At 37.1% G+C, this 19,069-nt stretch overlaps 2 protein-coding genes across 4 annotated transcripts; both read left to right on the top strand.

Annotated features, from left to right (window-relative positions):
* Positions 1 to 680: 680 nt before the first annotated feature.
* LOC141610682 (double-stranded RNA-binding protein 2-like) lies at positions 681 to 6,448 on the top strand. 2 transcript variants are annotated; one of them, XM_074428895.1, is made up of 3 exons: positions 681 to 1,068; positions 4,160 to 4,379; positions 5,449 to 6,448. In XM_074428895.1, exons 1-3 carry the CDS (start codon positions 823 to 825, stop codon positions 6,189 to 6,191), a joined length of 1,209 nt encoding a protein of 402 aa, XP_074284996.1. In that variant the 5' UTR covers positions 681 to 822; the 3' UTR covers positions 6,192 to 6,448. The 2 variants fall into 2 exon arrangements, with proteins under 2 accessions (XP_074284996.1, XP_074284995.1); XM_074428894.1 differs by having other exon boundaries at positions 724 to 1,983; positions 2,193 to 4,379.
* Positions 6,449 to 9,953: 3,505 nt separating this feature from the next.
* Positions 9,954 to 17,747, top strand: LOC141610681 (homeobox-leucine zipper protein REVOLUTA-like). Of its 2 annotated transcripts, none has more exons than XM_074428892.1 (19): positions 9,954 to 10,367; positions 10,622 to 10,901; positions 11,742 to 11,901; positions 12,484 to 12,569; positions 12,919 to 13,009; positions 13,112 to 13,207; positions 13,326 to 13,439; positions 13,519 to 13,602; positions 14,232 to 14,378; positions 14,451 to 14,525; positions 14,633 to 14,739; positions 14,874 to 15,057; positions 15,274 to 15,462; positions 15,693 to 15,773; positions 16,210 to 16,344; positions 16,578 to 16,897; positions 17,001 to 17,106; positions 17,215 to 17,364; positions 17,455 to 17,747. In XM_074428892.1, exons 2-19 carry the CDS (start codon positions 10,627 to 10,629, stop codon positions 17,602 to 17,604), a joined length of 2,550 nt encoding a protein of 849 aa, XP_074284993.1. In that variant the 5' UTR covers positions 9,954 to 10,367; positions 10,622 to 10,626; the 3' UTR covers positions 17,605 to 17,747. The 2 variants fall into 2 exon arrangements, with proteins under 2 accessions (XP_074284993.1, XP_074284994.1); XM_074428893.1 differs by having other exon boundaries at positions 9,954 to 10,488; positions 10,536 to 10,901.
* The last annotated feature ends 1,322 nt before the right edge of the window (positions 17,748 to 19,069 follow it).

Below are 19,069 nucleotides of genomic sequence, written 5' to 3'. Positions count from 1 at the left end.
CCAAATTACCACCTTAATACTCCTTAATTACCGTCATTAGCGTGACCCAACAAGGTCACGACCCAGTTGATAACCTTGCTTAGGCATGGTCTTATTTCACATTTTAACCATAAATATATTTTAATTATTATATTAAAGAATTTTCTCCATCACAAATATCTTCGATCTCTTATTTGAAAAATACATCGTCGAAATACTAATTAGTGTGATTTTATAAAATACGAAAATCTCCCTAAAATACAACACTAGATACACAATGATATTTTGATTTTTCTTATGTAAAATTATTTTCAAGTTTTCCTCTTTCTATCTTAATAATTAATAGAACACATCAATATTGTAAACTTTAACAGTAAATTGAGAGAGTGATTATTAATTCGGTTTTTCTAACCTATGTCCACTAGGCATAGGATAAGAAATCAAAAAATGAAAGTATTAAATGATATTTTCATGGGAAATTGTAATATCTTATCACATCTACTTTTCTTCACAAGAAATACATTTAATACTTTCCTATTTTAGCTTATTAACCTATGCCTAGTGGGCATATGTTAGAAAAACCCTTATTAATAAGGGTAATACTAAATACAACCCATTGGGTTGTATTTAAGCATTAAATACCTTGTATTTGCACGGAATCTAAACTAGTCTTAAATTAATCATCCACCCCCTCGACACACACTCCTCATTAATTCCCCCTCATCAATCTCTTTCCCTTTTTTCATCACTCTCCCCCCACCACTTCACCCACCTCAACCCAACTCCTTCTCCTTCTCCTTCTCCTCCTCCATTTTTCCCTTCCATTACAACAAAAAAAAAACTATGTATAAAAATCAACTACAAGAACTAGCACAAAGGAGTTGCTTTAATCTCCCTTCCTACACGTGCATTCGCGAAGGTCCCGATCACGCGCCGCGGTTTAAAGCTATTGTTCACTTTAGCGGCGAAAATTTTGAGTCGCCGAATTACTGTTCTACTCTCCGTCAAGCTGAACATTCCGCCGCTGAAGTCGCTCTCGTTTCTCTTTCTTCTCGTGGCCCCACTCACTCCCTCGCTTCTCGTATTCTCGTTCGTCTTCTCTCTTTTTATTTTTTATTTGTTTGTTAGTTGTTAGCCGTTGTCTCCTGTTAACCCGATCAGCTAGCCCCATTTGATTTTTCCATGACAACGGAACACTCAAATGGGGCTACGGGTTAAGATGGAGGGACGGTCACAAGCTTGTGACCTCTCACTACCCCGTTTGTTTATAATATTATTTTAATCAGATATTATCGCTAGTGGTCACAAGCTTGTGACCGTCACAAGGTGAAATACAAGCCTTCATTTTTATTTTATTTAATTATGCTCACAAAGATTATAAAAGTAAACAAATAATTGGGACGGAGGGAGTATTAGTTCGATTATCCCCATTTGATTTTTTCGTCTAGTAAAGGGAACACTCAAATGGGGTTAATTGGATGAAGTGGAGGGAGTAATAATTATTATTATTGACGAAGTCGAAAACTAATAGAATGTAAGGACATAAATATATAATGTGCACTATATGAAGTGGCAAAGTGCATTTTTTGAGATAATTTCAGCTTGTTTTGAGTAAATAGGGTTGGTAAACTATGCTTGATTTCGCCGGTTTTTCGTGCTGTGAAATGAAAATCATACTGTAAGGCAGAATGTTTGAATTCATCGAATGTTGGTTTTAAAATGTGGAGTGTATTAAATCAAGAGGAAATATTAAATACTGTAAGTAGCAGGGGAATTTTTGAACTATAAATTGGGTATAATTATTTATTGATGGTATTAAATAAATTGGAAATTTTTTAGTTTTAGTAATGCATTTAAGGAGATTATTTATTGATGTTATTGAAGAACAACTGCACTTACTTCTGAATTCAGATTATTAAGTACATGTATTACGGTGCGAGACTAACCCGTTAACCTTAAATACTTAAACGAGGAATACATAAGACGTTCACCGTTTGATTGAAGGTTTGATATTCAACTTACTTACTCATGGATTAGTGTCTATTGAATGTGTTTGGTACGCCATGAATTTGAAGATATAGATAATTTAGGTTGTAAGGCCATTCGTATACCAGCAGTGGGATGCATCACAGGCAGTTGCCTTAGGAATTTAGGTTGTGAGACCAGACCGTCTCATAGAGACTCGCCGTTTGTTTGAATGTTTAATAGTCGAGTTACTTACTGACGGATTAATGTGTATTGAATGTGTTTGGTACGCCATACATTTGGTTATATAAGTAATTTAGGCTGTAAGACCAGGCGTATACGAGCAGTGGATGCATCACAGGCAGTTACCTCAGGAGTCAGGAATTTCGGTTGTGAGGCCAGACCGTCTCATAGAGACTCGCCGATTGTTTAAATGTTTAATATTTGAGTTACTTACTGATGGATTAATGTGTATTGAATATGTGTGGTATGCCATAAATTTGAATATATAAGTAATATAGTTTGTAAGACCAGGCGTATACGAGCAGTGGATGCATCACAGACAGTTGCCTCAGGAATTTAGGTTGTGAGACCAGACCGTCTCGTAGAGTCTCGCTGTTTGTTTGGATGTTTAATATTCGAGTCACTTACTGATGGATTAATGTGTATTGAATGTGTTTGGTACGCCATAAATTTGAGTTTAATACACATGATAGAGAGAGATGAGGGGATATATTTTTCAAATTGAGTGTGTTGATCCTGCACTTGCTATCTGTTCATGATTTTCTCATATTAAATTTGCCAACATAACTTAGTTATTCAAGCCATGTACTCGTATTTCCTTTCACCCATTCAGATTTATGATTCTGAAACCGTTTTTTGAACGTTAAGGCTGGGTTATTGTTGCAAAAGAAGGTTTCTCTTTATTATAGTTGTGGTAGTAAGCTACATGATCATGCAGGTCGAATTTATAACTTGAGAGACGGAACTATTGAATGATGGTTTGTTGAGAGCATTTGTTATTTATTAGCTGAACTTAAATGGAGAAATATAGCTTAAAGTTGGCATGCTGATGAATTTGGTGTGCGCGGTATTGTCCTGTGTGGTCCTTATGCAGCCACTACTTGCTCATTTGATAATCCCTTCCATAACTGGTGTACCCTCTACCTAATTTTTGTGCTTCGAACTTGATGGGCGATGTTGATTTCAATGTACTTGGAACACATTAAGTGGCATATGTCAATAAACATTCTTCAGTGAAACAAGTGAATGTTTACCGTGTGTAGTAGAAAGAACAACTAACCTCTCAACATGATAAACTGCTGTACATAAGCTAGTAACTTCCCAGAACTATATCTAATCAAAAGTGTGATGGTTTTCATTAGTATTCTTGTAATATGACAGTATTAAATATTGTTTGCAGTCATGATACAGAACTGGCCGTTGCAGTGCAGCCTAAACTCGTTTGCTGTGCAATATATGCGACCAACCGCCTCAAATTGTGGTTGTGATTGGAGGGTGATGACCAAATACTAATGAGTAATGATACATAATTGTGCTTGACGAATGTTTTTATGAAACAGCCTCTGAGAAATAGTGCGAGAAAGAATATATATTATATGCGCATTATCATGGGAGCCTTGCACATTAGATTGAAATAATTGTTGGATTGTTTAAAGATGAAAGACCTTTCCATCTTTACGTTCAGAGACTGGGTTTTTATCAAGTGTGATTGGTAGTATAAAACTATAAATGAGACTATTTTAGGTGAGTCTCAACCCAAGGTTATTCACTGTAGTTGTGTACATACATGGGCACTTGAAGTATTTTGGTATTATCTATTTAATTATGTGAGTTTCTGTTTCTATCTGCTCTTCCAGCGTTAGGTTTAAGATATCTACATACTTTCTGCTATGAAATTCATGCTTTCGTATACTACAGGTACATGAATATTTCAGCAAATCCTTTTTCTGTTTATAGTCCGAAGAAACATGCTCTCCTTTAGGCGAAGAACTAATGATCTAAATATAAAAAGTAGATAAACTAAAACATTGAATATGCATTTTAGTTTGTAGAATGTGTCCCAAATGCTTGGTAGATTTTTGAATAATAAATACATGCCACTTTTGCGACTTGCTTTGAATGTTATGTACTCATGTCAATGTTATGCTGCTTGTATCTTTGCTTTTGTAATGATGATTTTATTGCTGTTCAGGATGAGACTGGAGTTTACAAAAACCTGCTACAAGAGATATCACAAAGGGTTGGAGCTCCATTGCCACACTACATCACTTTTAGGTCTGGAGTTGGACACCATCCAGTCTTTACCGGTAAAGTAGAACTGGCTGGGATCACATTTACGGGTGAGCCTGCTAAAAATAAAAAACAAGCGGAGAAGAATGCAGCCATGGCAGCATGGCAATCTCTAAAACAATGTATGCCCTCCTTTCAACTCCATTTTCATTGTGCATGATACATTTCTTTGATTCTGGTAGTTGTAGAATCTGTTTTATGTCCTCGGCATTCTGACCTACTTCTTAAAAGGTAAAAAAACATGGAAACGTGATTCTAGTGTTGATCATGATGCATCCTTTTGCTTATATATAGACATAGTGCTCTTCCGCCACCACTAAACACCCAAGAGTGTCTTGCACAAAATTAAGGGACATAATAATTTGCAAATGGAAATGCAAATTAATGAAAGATGCATGATCCCAAAGAATAACGCCAATAACAAGAAGAATTAACATAGAGATTTCAAATGAGAAGTTTATCGTACCCGTTATAAACTATTTTGGCCAATCTTTCTTGTCCCAGTTCTGCCACAATTTGTCTCCTCCTTTTCTAGATTTATTTTCTTTCGAGCTAGTTGGTAAAATTTTTACAATCCTGCATTCGTGATACTCTGTGTGTTTGTTAGCTATACTAGTATGTACACAACTGCCTGTGTTACTTGGGATCCATTAGGTATTGGTCATAGACGTAAACTTGCCACACAAAATGGGCATCTATGTTACTCACACTCTTCGGTTTTTGCCACTTTACGTGCTGAACACTCGAAGTCCACACTCGGCAATTCGGTTACACTTCATTTGAGAACAAAAACACAAATTTTTTGTCCTTGAAAAGTAGCCAAGTCAAGCACAATTCTTCAAGCTATGAATGGATTTCTAGAAGTAATCGGAGTTTTAACAAATAACATCATTTCCATTTTGGTTCATTTGTCTCATCAATTTGCGAATATTTGTTTTTAAATCGGTTAGAACGTAATGATTGTGGTGTCCACCTGTCACATTGGTACAGCTAGGAAAATAAATTAAGACAAATCATTTTAACAAAGAAAGTTCACCTAAACAAAAATCTAAATCAAATGAGTAAGATGGATTAAAAATGAATACGTAAACAACGATTATGATGGAGGGAGTAGCTGATGAGCACAACTGTTGTTTGAAACACCCCTTTAAGTTGGTATGAAGTTTTGATGTTTTTGTTCTGTATAAACAGTGGCGCAGCAAACAACAGGCTTATCTTCAGAGCAGGAGAACTCAGATGAGCTTGAGCAGGTTAGTGTAGCACGGGCATTGTTGAGTTACCGATTAAGGGAGAGAATGACAAGCTCGTCGTCTACTCCACAGCCTTTCCCACATACCTTTCCTGTACAAAGCCCAAGACCACCGAGTCCCCAACGTACTGCGAAGCCCACCTCTAAAATTCTACCTCTTATCTTCCCGAAAAAGACACCGCCCCAGCCGCTCCCATCACCATTCTTAGTAACTGATAATGTGACATCAGAGCCTCGAGGAATCCGGCCTCAGAGATTACTTGGAGTCGGTGCAACTCCGTACATACCAATCCGGCATCCTCGACCAGCGTGCTACAGTATTGCACCTCCAGTAACTATTAGGAATGCCATGTTTTGTTGCTCGTCCCCACCTGTGCGAATTGCCCCACCAGTATCTATCAGGCAAAGTGTTCCTTTGTGCTCTCCCCTACCAGTTTCAAAGGCTCCACAGCCTAATAAAGCAGTTGATAAAGTTGACCCAGTTCAGAAGTCAGCTGAAAAAGAATCCAAGGAATCTCAAATACCTGAACCTGTTTGTATTAGGCAGACTACGCCAGTACGTGATGATCAACCAGCTCAACAGGAAGTTCCAGAGTCATTGGCAGGGCCCGTTGAGGGGGAAGATTGCGGTAAAGGACTACAGGGATCTGAATCGTTAGCAAAGTTGGAACAGATTAAACTCTGAGAACACTTTTAAGGGTGAATGTAGATCTTTTAGGAGTATTTCATCAAACGAGTATGGATATGATTTTGGTATCGGTTTTTTGTCGTTCACTCAATTTCATCTTGTACGATATCCCCCCACGTCTTTGCTGTTTTCCTTCTCGGCTCATCCTGTATTTGAGTTGGCCTATCGGCTATCACCATGTGTTTATCGTAGCTATGTCGACCTCCAAAACCAGCACATAAGCTCAAAATCGAATTAGTAGCTATCTTTATCAAGAGTTGTTTAGTACTTATATGTTTTTTTTTTGCTGTGAAGTGTTTATTCCCTTACATACCGATGCCGCGGTGTGTTTGTTTCATCAGGTACTTCATTCGTTTATATCTTTGATCATCTACACATCACATGTAGATCCTAAAACCAAAGTTGACTGGTGTGAGTGATAAGGGCTCTAATTTCTTAAACAAGTGGTCATGGGTTCAATTCCTGAAAAATGCCAAACTTGGGAGGGATTAACCCATTAAAGGAGATTGTTCCAGCTGTCGGTAGGGGATACTCCTGGTCAACACAAAAAAAAAATGTGTTAAATACAAGTGTAAAGTTGTAAAGAGGTGAACACTCACACTTTTCTCGATATAGGCGGAAGTAACTGAACCATTCGATAATGCACTATTGTGTTGTTCTTGGACCTTGTATTGTTGACTTGGTAGAGGTGATTAAATGCGGACTTAAGTCAGATATGGGTTGGGCTCAAATTAAATTATCAGCCTGTGTGAGACAGGCTACCATGTTAAGCCTTTGTAAATGCATGAAAATGTTTTATCCTTACTCGCTTAGTTTGTGGGATCAATTCTATGGACGAGACGACCCTTCAACTCTATTTGTCTTGAGTTGGAGCTATTTTCATCTGAAACAATAAGACGGGATTTTGAAACCATTTTATAGCCAAATGTGATCATTTTTGGAAAAAAAAAACCAATAAGCTATAACACTAGCTAGATCATTGTGGTTATATTCGACCATAAATTAGTCACAAAACCCCGTTTTATTGTTTCAGACGAAAATGGTCCGTCTGAAACAAGAATTTGTGATATGTATTGGTCGACTTGGTCTCTTCTTTTTTCCAGTGGATGATTCACTAAAACTGCCAAATAGGATTGACCCTAGTTACAAAAAGCATTAAAAAAAATGATTGATTTTCACCTTTGTTTTTAAGCATGAGTAGATTATGAGTGCTAACACACTTATGCTTTTAGAAGGTGGTAACAACTAACATGAAACGAAATAATTGTCTACTTTATTGTCGTGAAGTTTAGGATTGTGATCCTTGACTAACAAAAAATGTCATAAATTGTCTCCTTTGAGAACAAATTCTTGACATAAATGGGATAATTTTGATGTTTACACACATACCTTTTGTACTTATTTGAAGGCAAAGGACTATAGGAGGGGTCTTGTAAATAGCTGCATCTTGTTTGTCAAAAATTGGTCTCCAAGGTAATAGTAGTTTAGGCCAGTGTGAATTGACCCGGGCCGAAAATGGAGCCATGTTGATAACATCGGATTCTGTTCTTTGATTACTCATTCTCGATTTATATTTCGTACAATTACTTGTCAAAGGATGTTTAATAATCCACATGTGGTTAATTGAAACCAAAAGCTACGTTTAATTTAATAGCGATTGACTACTGAACTTGGTACGAAAATAAAACAAGATGTAGAGTCGTAAACCCATTTCCTGCAAATAGTTGAAAGAAGTCCAATTTTCGAAAATATTTATGTCTTCAATGCCATTTGAGAAAAAAAAAAGTGCTATTTATCATCGATCAGCCGGCATACATGATAATGCACACATCAATCTATCTATACATGATAATTAAGTTAGTTTTCTTTATTTCACTCTATGACCCACATAAGATTTGAGTTTTGCTCTTTGTTTTTGTATTTTGTAATCAGATAATTCAAAAGAAAAAGAAAGTAAAACCTACCTGTGCGTGATTAGGTAATGTAAGAGAAAAATTAGAGTATGAATGCAATTTTAGCTAAAGAATCCTTTACTATAGAGTCATGAGATGACATGTCGAAGCCACGAAAGGAAGGGTTGAGGACCAGCACCACCAAACCGATGCCATCATCCTTCGCCTCCACCCTTAGGTCGTAGCCGTATTACGCCCACCTCTCCAAGAAGTAAACCACCCCAAATTAGCCTAGCAAAACCCATCACAAGCCTTGGCAACCCATGACACCTTAAGGCAAAACTCAACACCTGACCACAAAATGACCAACTAGACCACACCTATTAGTCTATTACTAGCAGGCAACACCTTATGGGTCATAAAAGCCTCGCATGCTCCTTTCTTTACATGGTTTGGTTTGTTTCGACTAGAAATAATACATATTGGCCAACACGTTTGATAACAAAAATGACAAATTATCTAAAAGACATGTCTAAATAACAAATCATTACTTAAAAAAAAAGAATTAGTGCTACTACAAAACCTGGAAATGAAAAATCTCATATTATGCAATTTATCGATCTCCCAAATTAAACCGTTGTATGATAGAATAAGTGGACTATTATTACACTTCATTTATAATCACAAAATTAATTGTAAAAATATCATAAAACTCGTTACTCATTGAACAATAATCTCACGTGATAATTACCGCACCTAAAAAACGAAAAAATGAAAACATGTCTCTTTTAAGAAGATATTTTATTTAAGAATAAAACCGGTTAAATAACAATACACTTGACCATAAATTTTGTATGGCGAGGTAAAAAGACTAAAAGAGAATGCCTAGAAACCATCAAAATATTTGTCCTTTACCCCTATATATACAAGTAATAACATATTTCAGTTCAGCTTAATTTAATTCTGTCCATCTTTTCACAAATTTCCTCTTAGGTTGCCAGTTTAACTCCATTCAATTCAGTTCAAATAAACTCTTTTCAGCTAAAAAGAACTAGAATTTAATCCTAAAACGAATACTGCCATTGTAAGGCTCTATTTGGCAAAACTATCTGAAAAAGTAGCTGAAAACTGAAAAGCTAACTGAAAATTGAAAATCTAACTGAAACTTGAAAAGGTAACTGATAAGGTAGCTGAAAATTAAGATCTAATAAAGTCACTGATTATATACAAATGTGTTTGACAAACTAGCTGAAAAGGTATCTGATTTTGTTAAAATGACGTAAAAGGATATGCAAATTATTTAATATTATAGAATAACACAAATTCTTGTTTGTGACGGCACATATCCGTCACTCTTGAGTGACGGATACCATTTTACCTCACAAAGTACCCACTTTTTCTCTCTCTGCAACACTATTCATGTGGTCCCCTTTCTCTACTAACCCATTTTGTTACCATTTTAACTCACAAAATATCCGCCACAAATGGTAACCCGTCACAAGGGAGACCAATTGATAGAATAAAGGGGTACAAAATGGAAAATAAGTCATTTCAGGTACCTGATTTCTCAAATGCTACATGAGTAGCATTTCATTTCAGGTACCTTATTTGACCAAATAAACTACTTGTCAAACACTTGCAAAAAATTCAGGTAGCTGAAATTTTGGTCAAATAAGCTACTTTAGTCAAATAAGATATCTAAAATGTCGTGCCAAACCGAGTCTAACTCTTAAAACTTGAATAGACGATACTAATGTGTGTCATGCTAGTCATCATATTCTATTTTAAGATTAAGACGAATATATCCGCGTCAACCAACTATCCATGCTCTACTAAATAAATGAAAAAGAAAAGCTGCAAAACTCTCACACCCCCAACTTTTTTTAAAAACTCTCTTCTCTTCTCCAACCCACTCACTGTCTCACTGTCACTGTTTCCCTTTTTGCTTTTTCTCTCCATTTTCCACACATCAATTCAACAACAAAATACCAAAATTAAACTTCCCCCAAAAATCCCTAATCCCTAATTTAATCAATTAATTTAACACCCATCAAAATTTCTCAATTTAGGGTTCTTCATCTCTAAATGCATCTTTTCTACTACTCTCTCTGTTACCAGAAACAGTGAGAGTTCAGTTCACCCATTTTAACTTACATTCTTCTAAAAACTTACAAAAAAACCATAAAGTTTGAATCTTTTCCCCTTTTTTCTGCTAAAAATTGCAGTAATTTCATACCCAATTGCAAAAAAAAGAGTAAAAAAAGCTAAAATCTTAGTTCAGGTGAGTTTAATCTATCAAACAAAAAAACCCCAATTTAATTTTAGTTAGTAATTTTAATTTATTGAAGAGCCCCACAAAAAAGGTTGAATTTTTAGCTAATTTCAGTGATTTCTTGTGTTGTGTGATCTCCCATAAGTTTATCATGAGACCGTCTCATATAAGAATTAGCGATTTTTTTTAACTACTCAGTAAAACCCAATTTCATTTTAATTTTAATTTATGTATTTTTTTAATTTATTTGGTGGGTCCCACAGGAAAAATGGCGATGATGACGATGCAGTACAGGGAGAGCAGCAGTGGTAGCAGTGGAGGCGGAGGTGGTGGCGGCGGCGGAGGTGTAAACAAGCATTTTGCATCAGCTGCAGATGCTGGGAAGTATGTTAGGTACACATCGGAGCAAGTGGAGGCGTTGGAAAGGGTGTATGCTGAGTGCCCGAAACCGAGCTCGTTGCGACGTCAGCAGTTGATCAGGGAATGTCCAATTCTGTCTAATATTGAGCCTAAACAGATCAAAGTTTGGTTTCAAAATAGGAGGTTGAACTTTTTTTTTCTATGTTTTGTGTGATTTGGTTGTAAAATTTGGAATGAGATGGTCTTATGGTATGATTTGATGTGTTTTTACGGGTTTAAGGCGAGTTTGTAGGTAATTTTAACCAGTGGCGGAGCTAGGAATTGGTCTTTGGTTTCAAAATAGGAGGTTGAACATTTTTGTTGTATGTTTTGTGTGATTTGGTTGTGAAATTTGGGATGAGACAGTCTTATGGTATGATTTGATGTGTTTTTACGGGTTTAAGGCGAGTTTTATTGTTAATTTCATCCAGTGGCGGAGCTAGAAATTGATGTTTGGGGTTGAAATTTAGTTTGGAAATTTTAGATGGGGCGAATTAGTATAAGGTTATAGAGTGACTGAATGAAAAAAGTCGAAAACGTTAAACCAAATAATATGATTTTTTTATGTTAATCAAAGTTAGGAGGTTAAGCCTTTTTTCCTGGTAGTACTCTTTTTTGGTGATTTGGTTGTGAAAATTGAGACGAGGCGGTTCTATTTAGGGCGAGTTTTGTAGTTAACTTTGGCTAGTGGCGGAGCGAGGAGTTGAAGTCAGGGGTTGAAAATTGAAATGTAGATCGGAAATTTTAGATGGGGCGAATTAGCAAGAACTTGACAAAAAAAAAACGAAAACGTTGATAAAAAAGTTCCATTCTTGTACATTAACTAGGGGTGACTTGCTAGCCCTCTAGCCCCGCCAATTTGCCATTGCATTTGAGTGAGAATGAGTTATCCAAGACTTGCTCTTTTGAATGTCTAAAATGAGGGTTTTTTTTTGGAATTTTGTGTTTGAATTTTTCTCTTTGGAAATTTTCTGTTGGGTGTAGGTGTAGGGAGAAGCAGAGGAAAGAGTCATCGAGGTTGCAGACAGTAAATAGGAAGTTGTCGGCGATGAATAAGTTGTTGATGGAGGAGAATGACCGATTGCAAAAACAGGTGTCTCAGTTGGTTAATGAAAATGGGTTTATGAGACAACATCTTCAAACTGTATGTTTCTCTCTTATTGTTATTGTCTTGTTTGTTCATTTTTAGCGAAAATGTAAGAAATCTTAAGGTCATTTGCGTAGATCAGTTGGCTTTTTTTACAATGTGCGAAAGTGTCAATCTTTCTAAATTTGTTGCCATTTTTTTTGTTCTAAATTAGTAGTAGATTAACAAGATTTATGTGTTGCTAGTTAATTATAGCAATTTAGATTGAAAATTTCTGTGATCCTCTGGTGTTCTGTGATTTCCCATTTCCGTCTTGGTGGTCTTGGTTGCTGTTGATATGGTTCTAAATTTAATAATCGTTTTTATTGAATGCTGGTCAGTGGTCATGGGTAAATTTGTTTCTGTACTTCGTTTTTAATGAAGGCTGAATATTTATGGTGGTCTATTTAATGTGTTTGGTGGGTTGATGTTTCTTAATTGCTAAAAATGCCTAGGATGATATGTAAATTGCGTAGACAAGGAGAAGCAGTTTAGTGCGGTGGTACTTCGAAATAATGCTTAGCGATATACTTCATCTTGTAAGAAAGAAGATTTTTTTTCTTTTTTTATAGTAAATTGGAGAATTTATTAATGTTCCAGGCACCGACAGTGGCCACTGATGGAAGCTGTGAGTCTGTGGTCACCACTTCTCAGCAATCTCGCAGAGACCCCAACAACCCTGCCGGGTAAGCTTTATGAGCTCTCCCCACTTTGCCATGTGGATTAAGTATACATTGTCTTTTTTGTGTTAATAATATGTTCCATTGTTTTTTAGTACACGTTCTTTGGTTCCGGACTTTGGGCGGGGACTGTTAAATTTGGCTACATTCTTTTTATTTTGAAGTAGCGTGTCATCTGACGCAATTGCAATGTTCATTATAGACCATCCAGAAATACCCTCTTTATTTTGTTAACATGGGGCTAAGATTGCGTACAAATGACTCTTCTACCCCGCCATATGCGAGAGCCCTCGAGGCACTATGGCAATGCTATTGTTGTTGTTTGATACATCTCCCTTTTTGTTCTTATTGCCAGTCTCCTGTCTATTGCGGAGGAGACGTTGGCAGAGTTCCTTTCAAAGGCGACAGGAACTGCTGTTGATTGGGTGCAGATGCCTGGGATGAAGGTTCTAATTCTGTTAATTGAAATCGTGTTCTTGTAATTTCATGCTGAGTGTTTGTCTTTATGCTTAGCACTCTAATTCTGTCTTTTCTGACAAATCTCACAGCCTGGTCCGGATTCAGTTGGGATTTTTGCCATTTCACAAAGATGTAGTGGAGTGGCAGCCCGAGCTTGTGGTTTAGTTAGTTTAGAGCCTTCTAAGGTAAGTTGATTGAAAAGCTCACGTGATTTTCTTTGCATATGCCTAAGACTCTGATTTGAATGCTGTAGTGAATTCGTGTTGAATGATGAGTAATTTAAGTATTTATTTTGATTTCCAGATTGCAGAAATCCTTAAAGATCGTCCATCTTGGTTCCGTGAATGCCGGAGCCTTGAAATTTTTACTGTGTTTCCTGTTGGAACTGGAGGAACAATTGAACTTATTTATACACAGGTATGATTCAAGTACTATTATTTCGCTGGAGTGCTTATTTTACCAGTGGATTACTGATTACTGAAGCAACTCTTGCCAGATATATGCACCCACTACTTTGGCCCCTGCACGAGATTTTTGGACTTTGCGTTATACCACCACGTTAGAGAACGGCAGTATAGTGGTATGTTCATCTGATGTTACATCCTGATAGAAAAGGACTAACTGACAGTCTGCTATTGTGCTGCTTTGTAGTGCTGTTTTGTACTCCCTCAATTCAACTTGATCTGTCATTTAGGACGACATTCACACTATGAATGCAACATACCGTGTTGAATTGATTTAAATACCCTTGCAAAGTAAAGTATATCACCACCACTTTGAAGTGTATTTTGTCAAAAAATTTACATTCACCTTTTGGTAGTCAAACTTCAAAAACTTTGACCATGACTATCGATAAAAGTATGAAGCTTTGCAAGACGAAACTTATATATAGATTTGTTATGGAAAAATCTTTTATAAAACTTTGTTTTTTGTAAAAAAAAAGTCTCGTAAATGAAGAAGAATACAGTAAAAGTATCGCTTCGAAGACCACCCAAAAGCAAGTGTAACCTTTGGTTTGGATTGGAGGGAGTAAGTTACTTGTATTGATAATAGTGACATAATTTTGGACACGAACTCTTGTACTAAAACGAAATTTAAACATAGACGGAGGAAATAGTTTCCGTGGATGGACTTTTGTGTGATTCGCTTGATTTTGTTGACCACAGTTGTGTATTTAGCTTTGTTTGATTCCTTGTTCGTTACTTAAAGGTCTGTGAGAGATCTCTGACTGGTTCTGGGCCAAACAACGCTGCTCCCCATTTTATTAGAGCTGAAATGCTTCCAAGTGGCTATCTCATCCGGCCATGTGAAGGTGGTGGTTCAATCGTCCATATAGTTGACCATCTCAACCTCGAGGTTTGTGGTGTTTCTTAACTTTCCTTCTCAAAAGCTCTACTACTCGAGGATGTTTAGGAATTTGTTTTGTAGGCATGGAGTGTACCAGAGGTGCTGCGGCCATTATATCAATCTTCAAAAGTTGTTGCCCAGAAAATGACCATAGCAGTAAGTTCAAACGCGTATTTTTATTTTCTTGTTGTAATGCGTTGTGCTAATATTGCGGAAACAATGGGCGCCTATAGGAATGATAACCAAGTGTTCTCTTTGTGAAGGCTTTGCACTATATCCGGCAAATTGCACAGGAGACAAGTGGGGATGTTGTTTATGGCTTGGGTCGGCAGCCAGCAGTTCTACGAACATTTAGTCAGAGGCTGAACAGGTATATTTTTACTTTTGATTTTTAATTTTGTTTCACGAAATGTGAACATTGTAAAAGATAGACTAACTTGCTACCCTTTTGCTTTCATATTTTATTTTTCATTAATTATTTGTTTATATGTTGGTTATCTGTAGAGGATTCAATGATGCGATCAATGGATTTAGTGATGATGGTTGGACATTGCTGAACTGTGATGGTGCTGAAGATGTGATAATTGCCTGTAATTCAGCCAAGCCTTTCATGGCTAGTCTAAACGGTGCTAATTCACTACCAGTCGTTGGTGGAGTGCTCTGTGCAAAGGCATCTATGCTACTTCAGGTATGCTTTTTGAGTTTCGTTTTCCAAGCAGGGTACTTGCTCTCTCCAGCATACATGCTACTGGCTAACTTGCCATTTTTCGTTTTATTCAAGATGATTTTATACCGTTATTCAAGTGTTACGCTAATAATGGGCATGTGTATTATGGGTTTCGCAAGATTTATGCATAATTCATCTATTAGTTATTGACATGACTAGAACAAACTTGATGTGCAGAATGTACCTCCTGCTGTGCTGGTTAGATTCTTGAGAGAACATCGCTCTGAGTGGGCTGATTTCAGTGTTGACGCATATTCTGCTGCAGCGTTAAAGGCAAACACGTACGCATTTCCAGGAATGCGGGCTACGAGATTTAGCGGGAGTCAAATAATCATGCCTCTTGGTCACACAATTGAGCATGAAGAAGTAAAATTCTGTCTTGGAATTCGTATTTTTTATTGTTATAGTTGTTCCCTGGCCTGGACAATGAGAATTTCCGATAGGAGATTATGTTTCATCATTTTGCTTCTGTGTCAACAAATTCGAAGTTGAAAATCTGCTAGTATGGGATGGGTTATTAGATTATGAATATTTATTAGGTTATACTCGAATTTTTGTTTTGACCACCTCCAATTTATATCTTGTGTAAATGGTAGATGCTGGAGGTGATACGATTGGAAGGCCATTCTCTTACAGCAGAAGATGCTTATATGTCTGGAGATATTCATCTCTTACAGGTATGCGCTTAAATCTCTAGAACTATGGTATTTAGGTTCATTTTTGAACTGTTTTTCTAAGCACAAGGTAATTGTCAAAACTTTAAATTCACCTAAAATTTTGAACACGTTACGTGGTATGAGAATAGTATTGATAAATTTGTGACTTTGTGTTACTCAAACTTTATCAATTGATTAAACAGTTGGTAGTCAAGTTAGAATGATAGGTAAAACCGTACTGTATACTAGTTTCGTCCGACATCCCTTGCGTCCTCTTTGTGTTTAAAACACGGGTAAGAGTGTAGACTATGTCCATCCAGCCGTCCTTTGTGTTGCCTTTGGTTGGTTTTGTTGTAATCTTTATTTTCCCCTAAATGATCAAGATCCAAAATTGGGTAATTTTTCATTTCTTCTATCTGTTAGTTAATGCACACTTATATTTGATATATTCCGGCAGATATGCAGTGGAATAGACGAGAATACAGTCGGAGCTTGTTCGGAACTTGTGTTTGCACCTATAGATGAAATGTTTCCTGATGATGCTCCCTTACTGCCTTCTGGGTTCCGTATTATTCCATTGGATTCAAAACCAGTAAGTTTGACTTAATTTACTGCCTAGTGCGGAGCCATAGAAATAACTGCGTAATTTGACTGACCAAAGCTTAGGGCTGCTATTTTGTTTGTTCTCGCTTTCAAAGACAACCTTTTGACAATTTTCATCTATCCATCCCTCGGCTTAATTTTTACCTTAATCTATTGCCATCATTGTAACTGTTCTCATTCAATATTTTGATTTATAACTCCCAACAAAACCATCTGAAACAGGACAATCCAACAAACCGAACACTTGACTTGACTTCAAGTCTTGAAGTGGGACCACCGACAAGCCAGGGAGCCTCGGATGCGTCAACTTCTGGAAGTGCACGTTCTGTGTTGACCATTGCCTTTCAGCTCCCATTTGACAGCAACCTGCAGGAAAGCGTTGCAACAATGGCTCGCCAATATGTTCGTAGTGTGATATCTTCTGTTCAAAGGGTTGCTATGGCCATAACCCCATCTGGTTTAACTCCTACAGTTGGTCCAAAACTGTCCGCGGGTTCTCCCGAGGCCCTAACCTTAGCCCATTGGATTTGTAAAAGTTATAGGTACGTCATCGTCATTCAGTGACTATTCTTTAAGCTTTAACTAAATAGAAAAAGACTTTTAGCTGGAACTCATGTCATTCTGCGGCTTTTTGTTTTTCCGCAGCTGTCATATGGGAACAGAATTGCTTCAAACATCTTCCGCTATTGATGAAACGGTATTGAAACATCTCTGGCATCACCAAGATGCCATATTGTGCTGCTCGTTGAAGGTACGCCACTTTTACGAGAATCCTCCTTTCTTTTTGGTTCGATTGTCCAACCCAAACCCTATGATTGGGGTCCTTTAGTAATTTCACTTTTTTTTTCCTCATTTGCAGTCTCTTCCGGTTCTCATCTTTGCAAACCAAGCGGGCCTTGATATGCTGGAGACGACGCTAGTGGCTCTACAAGACGTGTCCTTGGATAAAATATTCGACGACTCCGGACGAAAAACATTATGTGCCGAATTTCCCAAGATAATGCAGCAGGTAATACACTGACCTATCTAGATACCTGTTTTCATCACATAAACTTCTTAATGCGCAGGAATTCTAATTCTACATTCCGCTTGTTTGCAGGGTTTCGCTTGCTTACCTGCTGGGATGTGCATGTCAACGATGGGCCGCCATGTTTCATTTGATCAAGCGATCGCATGGAAAGTCTTTGCTGCAGACGAGTCCACCATCCATTGTCTTGCTTTCACTTTCGTTAACTGGTGTTTTATGTGATACCCTCTCTATTTAGCGAAACCTCTTTTTCTTAGCAACCAGCGATTAAAACTTGAATCACGATCGTGAACGTGTACAAGTCTCGACTCCCGTTTCTTTTTTGGTGGAAATTTAAAAAGGCCTTCCTCGCATTTATTAATCTATTTCGACATCTTATCTAATTCCTGAAAGTCGTGTTTTCTTTCGAATTTCAGTCCTCCGTAAATGTGACCATGCTAAACATTCGAAACCTCTAGGAAGCGGTACTTTGTGGAAGACTGTTTGCTTGAACGTTTTATGTTGTAAGACGGTCTTATTAATTGTGTTTGGAAAGTAGTTACTGGTTAGGCATCCGTGTAGGCATTTAATGGGTGAAAATACAGGTTGTAAAAGACCAGTCAATCATGCATTTACTATGAGCAGGGAAAATTGGATAAAGTCTGCCCTAAAAGACTGACCAAATTGGGCTACTTTAGGCATGATTCTGTGTGCAAAAATGTAGGGTGGTTTCTTTCATCTTGTCAATGTCCCAACACAGTTGGGTCTTTTCAAAATGTGATTCAAGTGATAGAGGTCATCAGTTGGGTAGTCAAATCATGCAACTAGCCAGCCAGCTAGGCTTTGGAAATCGAGAGGATTCTAACTCGATTACAGAAAAGATATCGGAGTGTGTGGGTTATCGGTAGTCTACTAAGTTATCGGAACCCATGGGTTATCGATAATCGAGATGATTCTACTCGCCCACGAATAAGCGGACAAATGAATTGGCGAAACTTGTGATTGTAAACTCTAATATTGTTGTAGCCTTATTTACATTGGGTAGTTGTCGAGGTGTGGATTTCATCAAATGACTATTCATCTATTTTAGTTTCATGCGAATAGGGGGCAAGAAAGCTCTATGAAAAAATGGAGGCTCAATACTTCAATTCGATGTTGTCTAAAAAATAATTAAACATGGGTATGGATTATGTAAATCAATGGACAGTCTGAGTCCTATTGAAAATACTAGGAAAAGAGAAGATTTGAGTATTAAATAATAGAGAGAAAAAAGTCGGGGTGGAGAAATAGTTATCTGATTTAGGTGTCCATATTAAATACTCGTAGTTTTACTTTATTTATCTACAAGTTAAGGAAAAGAGTATAAAAATATCAGACCAGTTGTTAATAATGTATTTTCTTTCTTAGAGCAATCGTCAAATGTTCTCCACAAATTCACGCTAATGTGTACTTCCCGCGACAACAAAACCACCACAGCAAAATCAAAACCAGATTAAACCTAAAATTTCCGTTCTACATTGTACTCTATCGAAAGTTATAGGCACGCGTCAAAACCCGTGTTATGATCACTTGTTCTATTACAATTTTCTATATTCTTTAGTTCTTTACTTTAACTTGAAATTGATTTATATCCCACCAAGTCACAATCAAAACTCATAATAGTCCTCAATAATCAAAAGTTCAAACCCCACAAGAAAGAGAAAGAAGA

Source organism: Silene latifolia, chromosome 11 (assembly GCF_048544455.1).
Source record: "Silene latifolia isolate original U9 population chromosome 11, ASM4854445v1, whole genome shotgun sequence".
NCBI lineage: Eukaryota > Viridiplantae > Streptophyta > Magnoliopsida > Caryophyllales > Caryophyllaceae > Silene > Silene latifolia.
The sequence above is the reverse complement of the archived record's forward strand: the minus strand, read 5'-3'. Positions and strand labels throughout refer to the sequence as shown.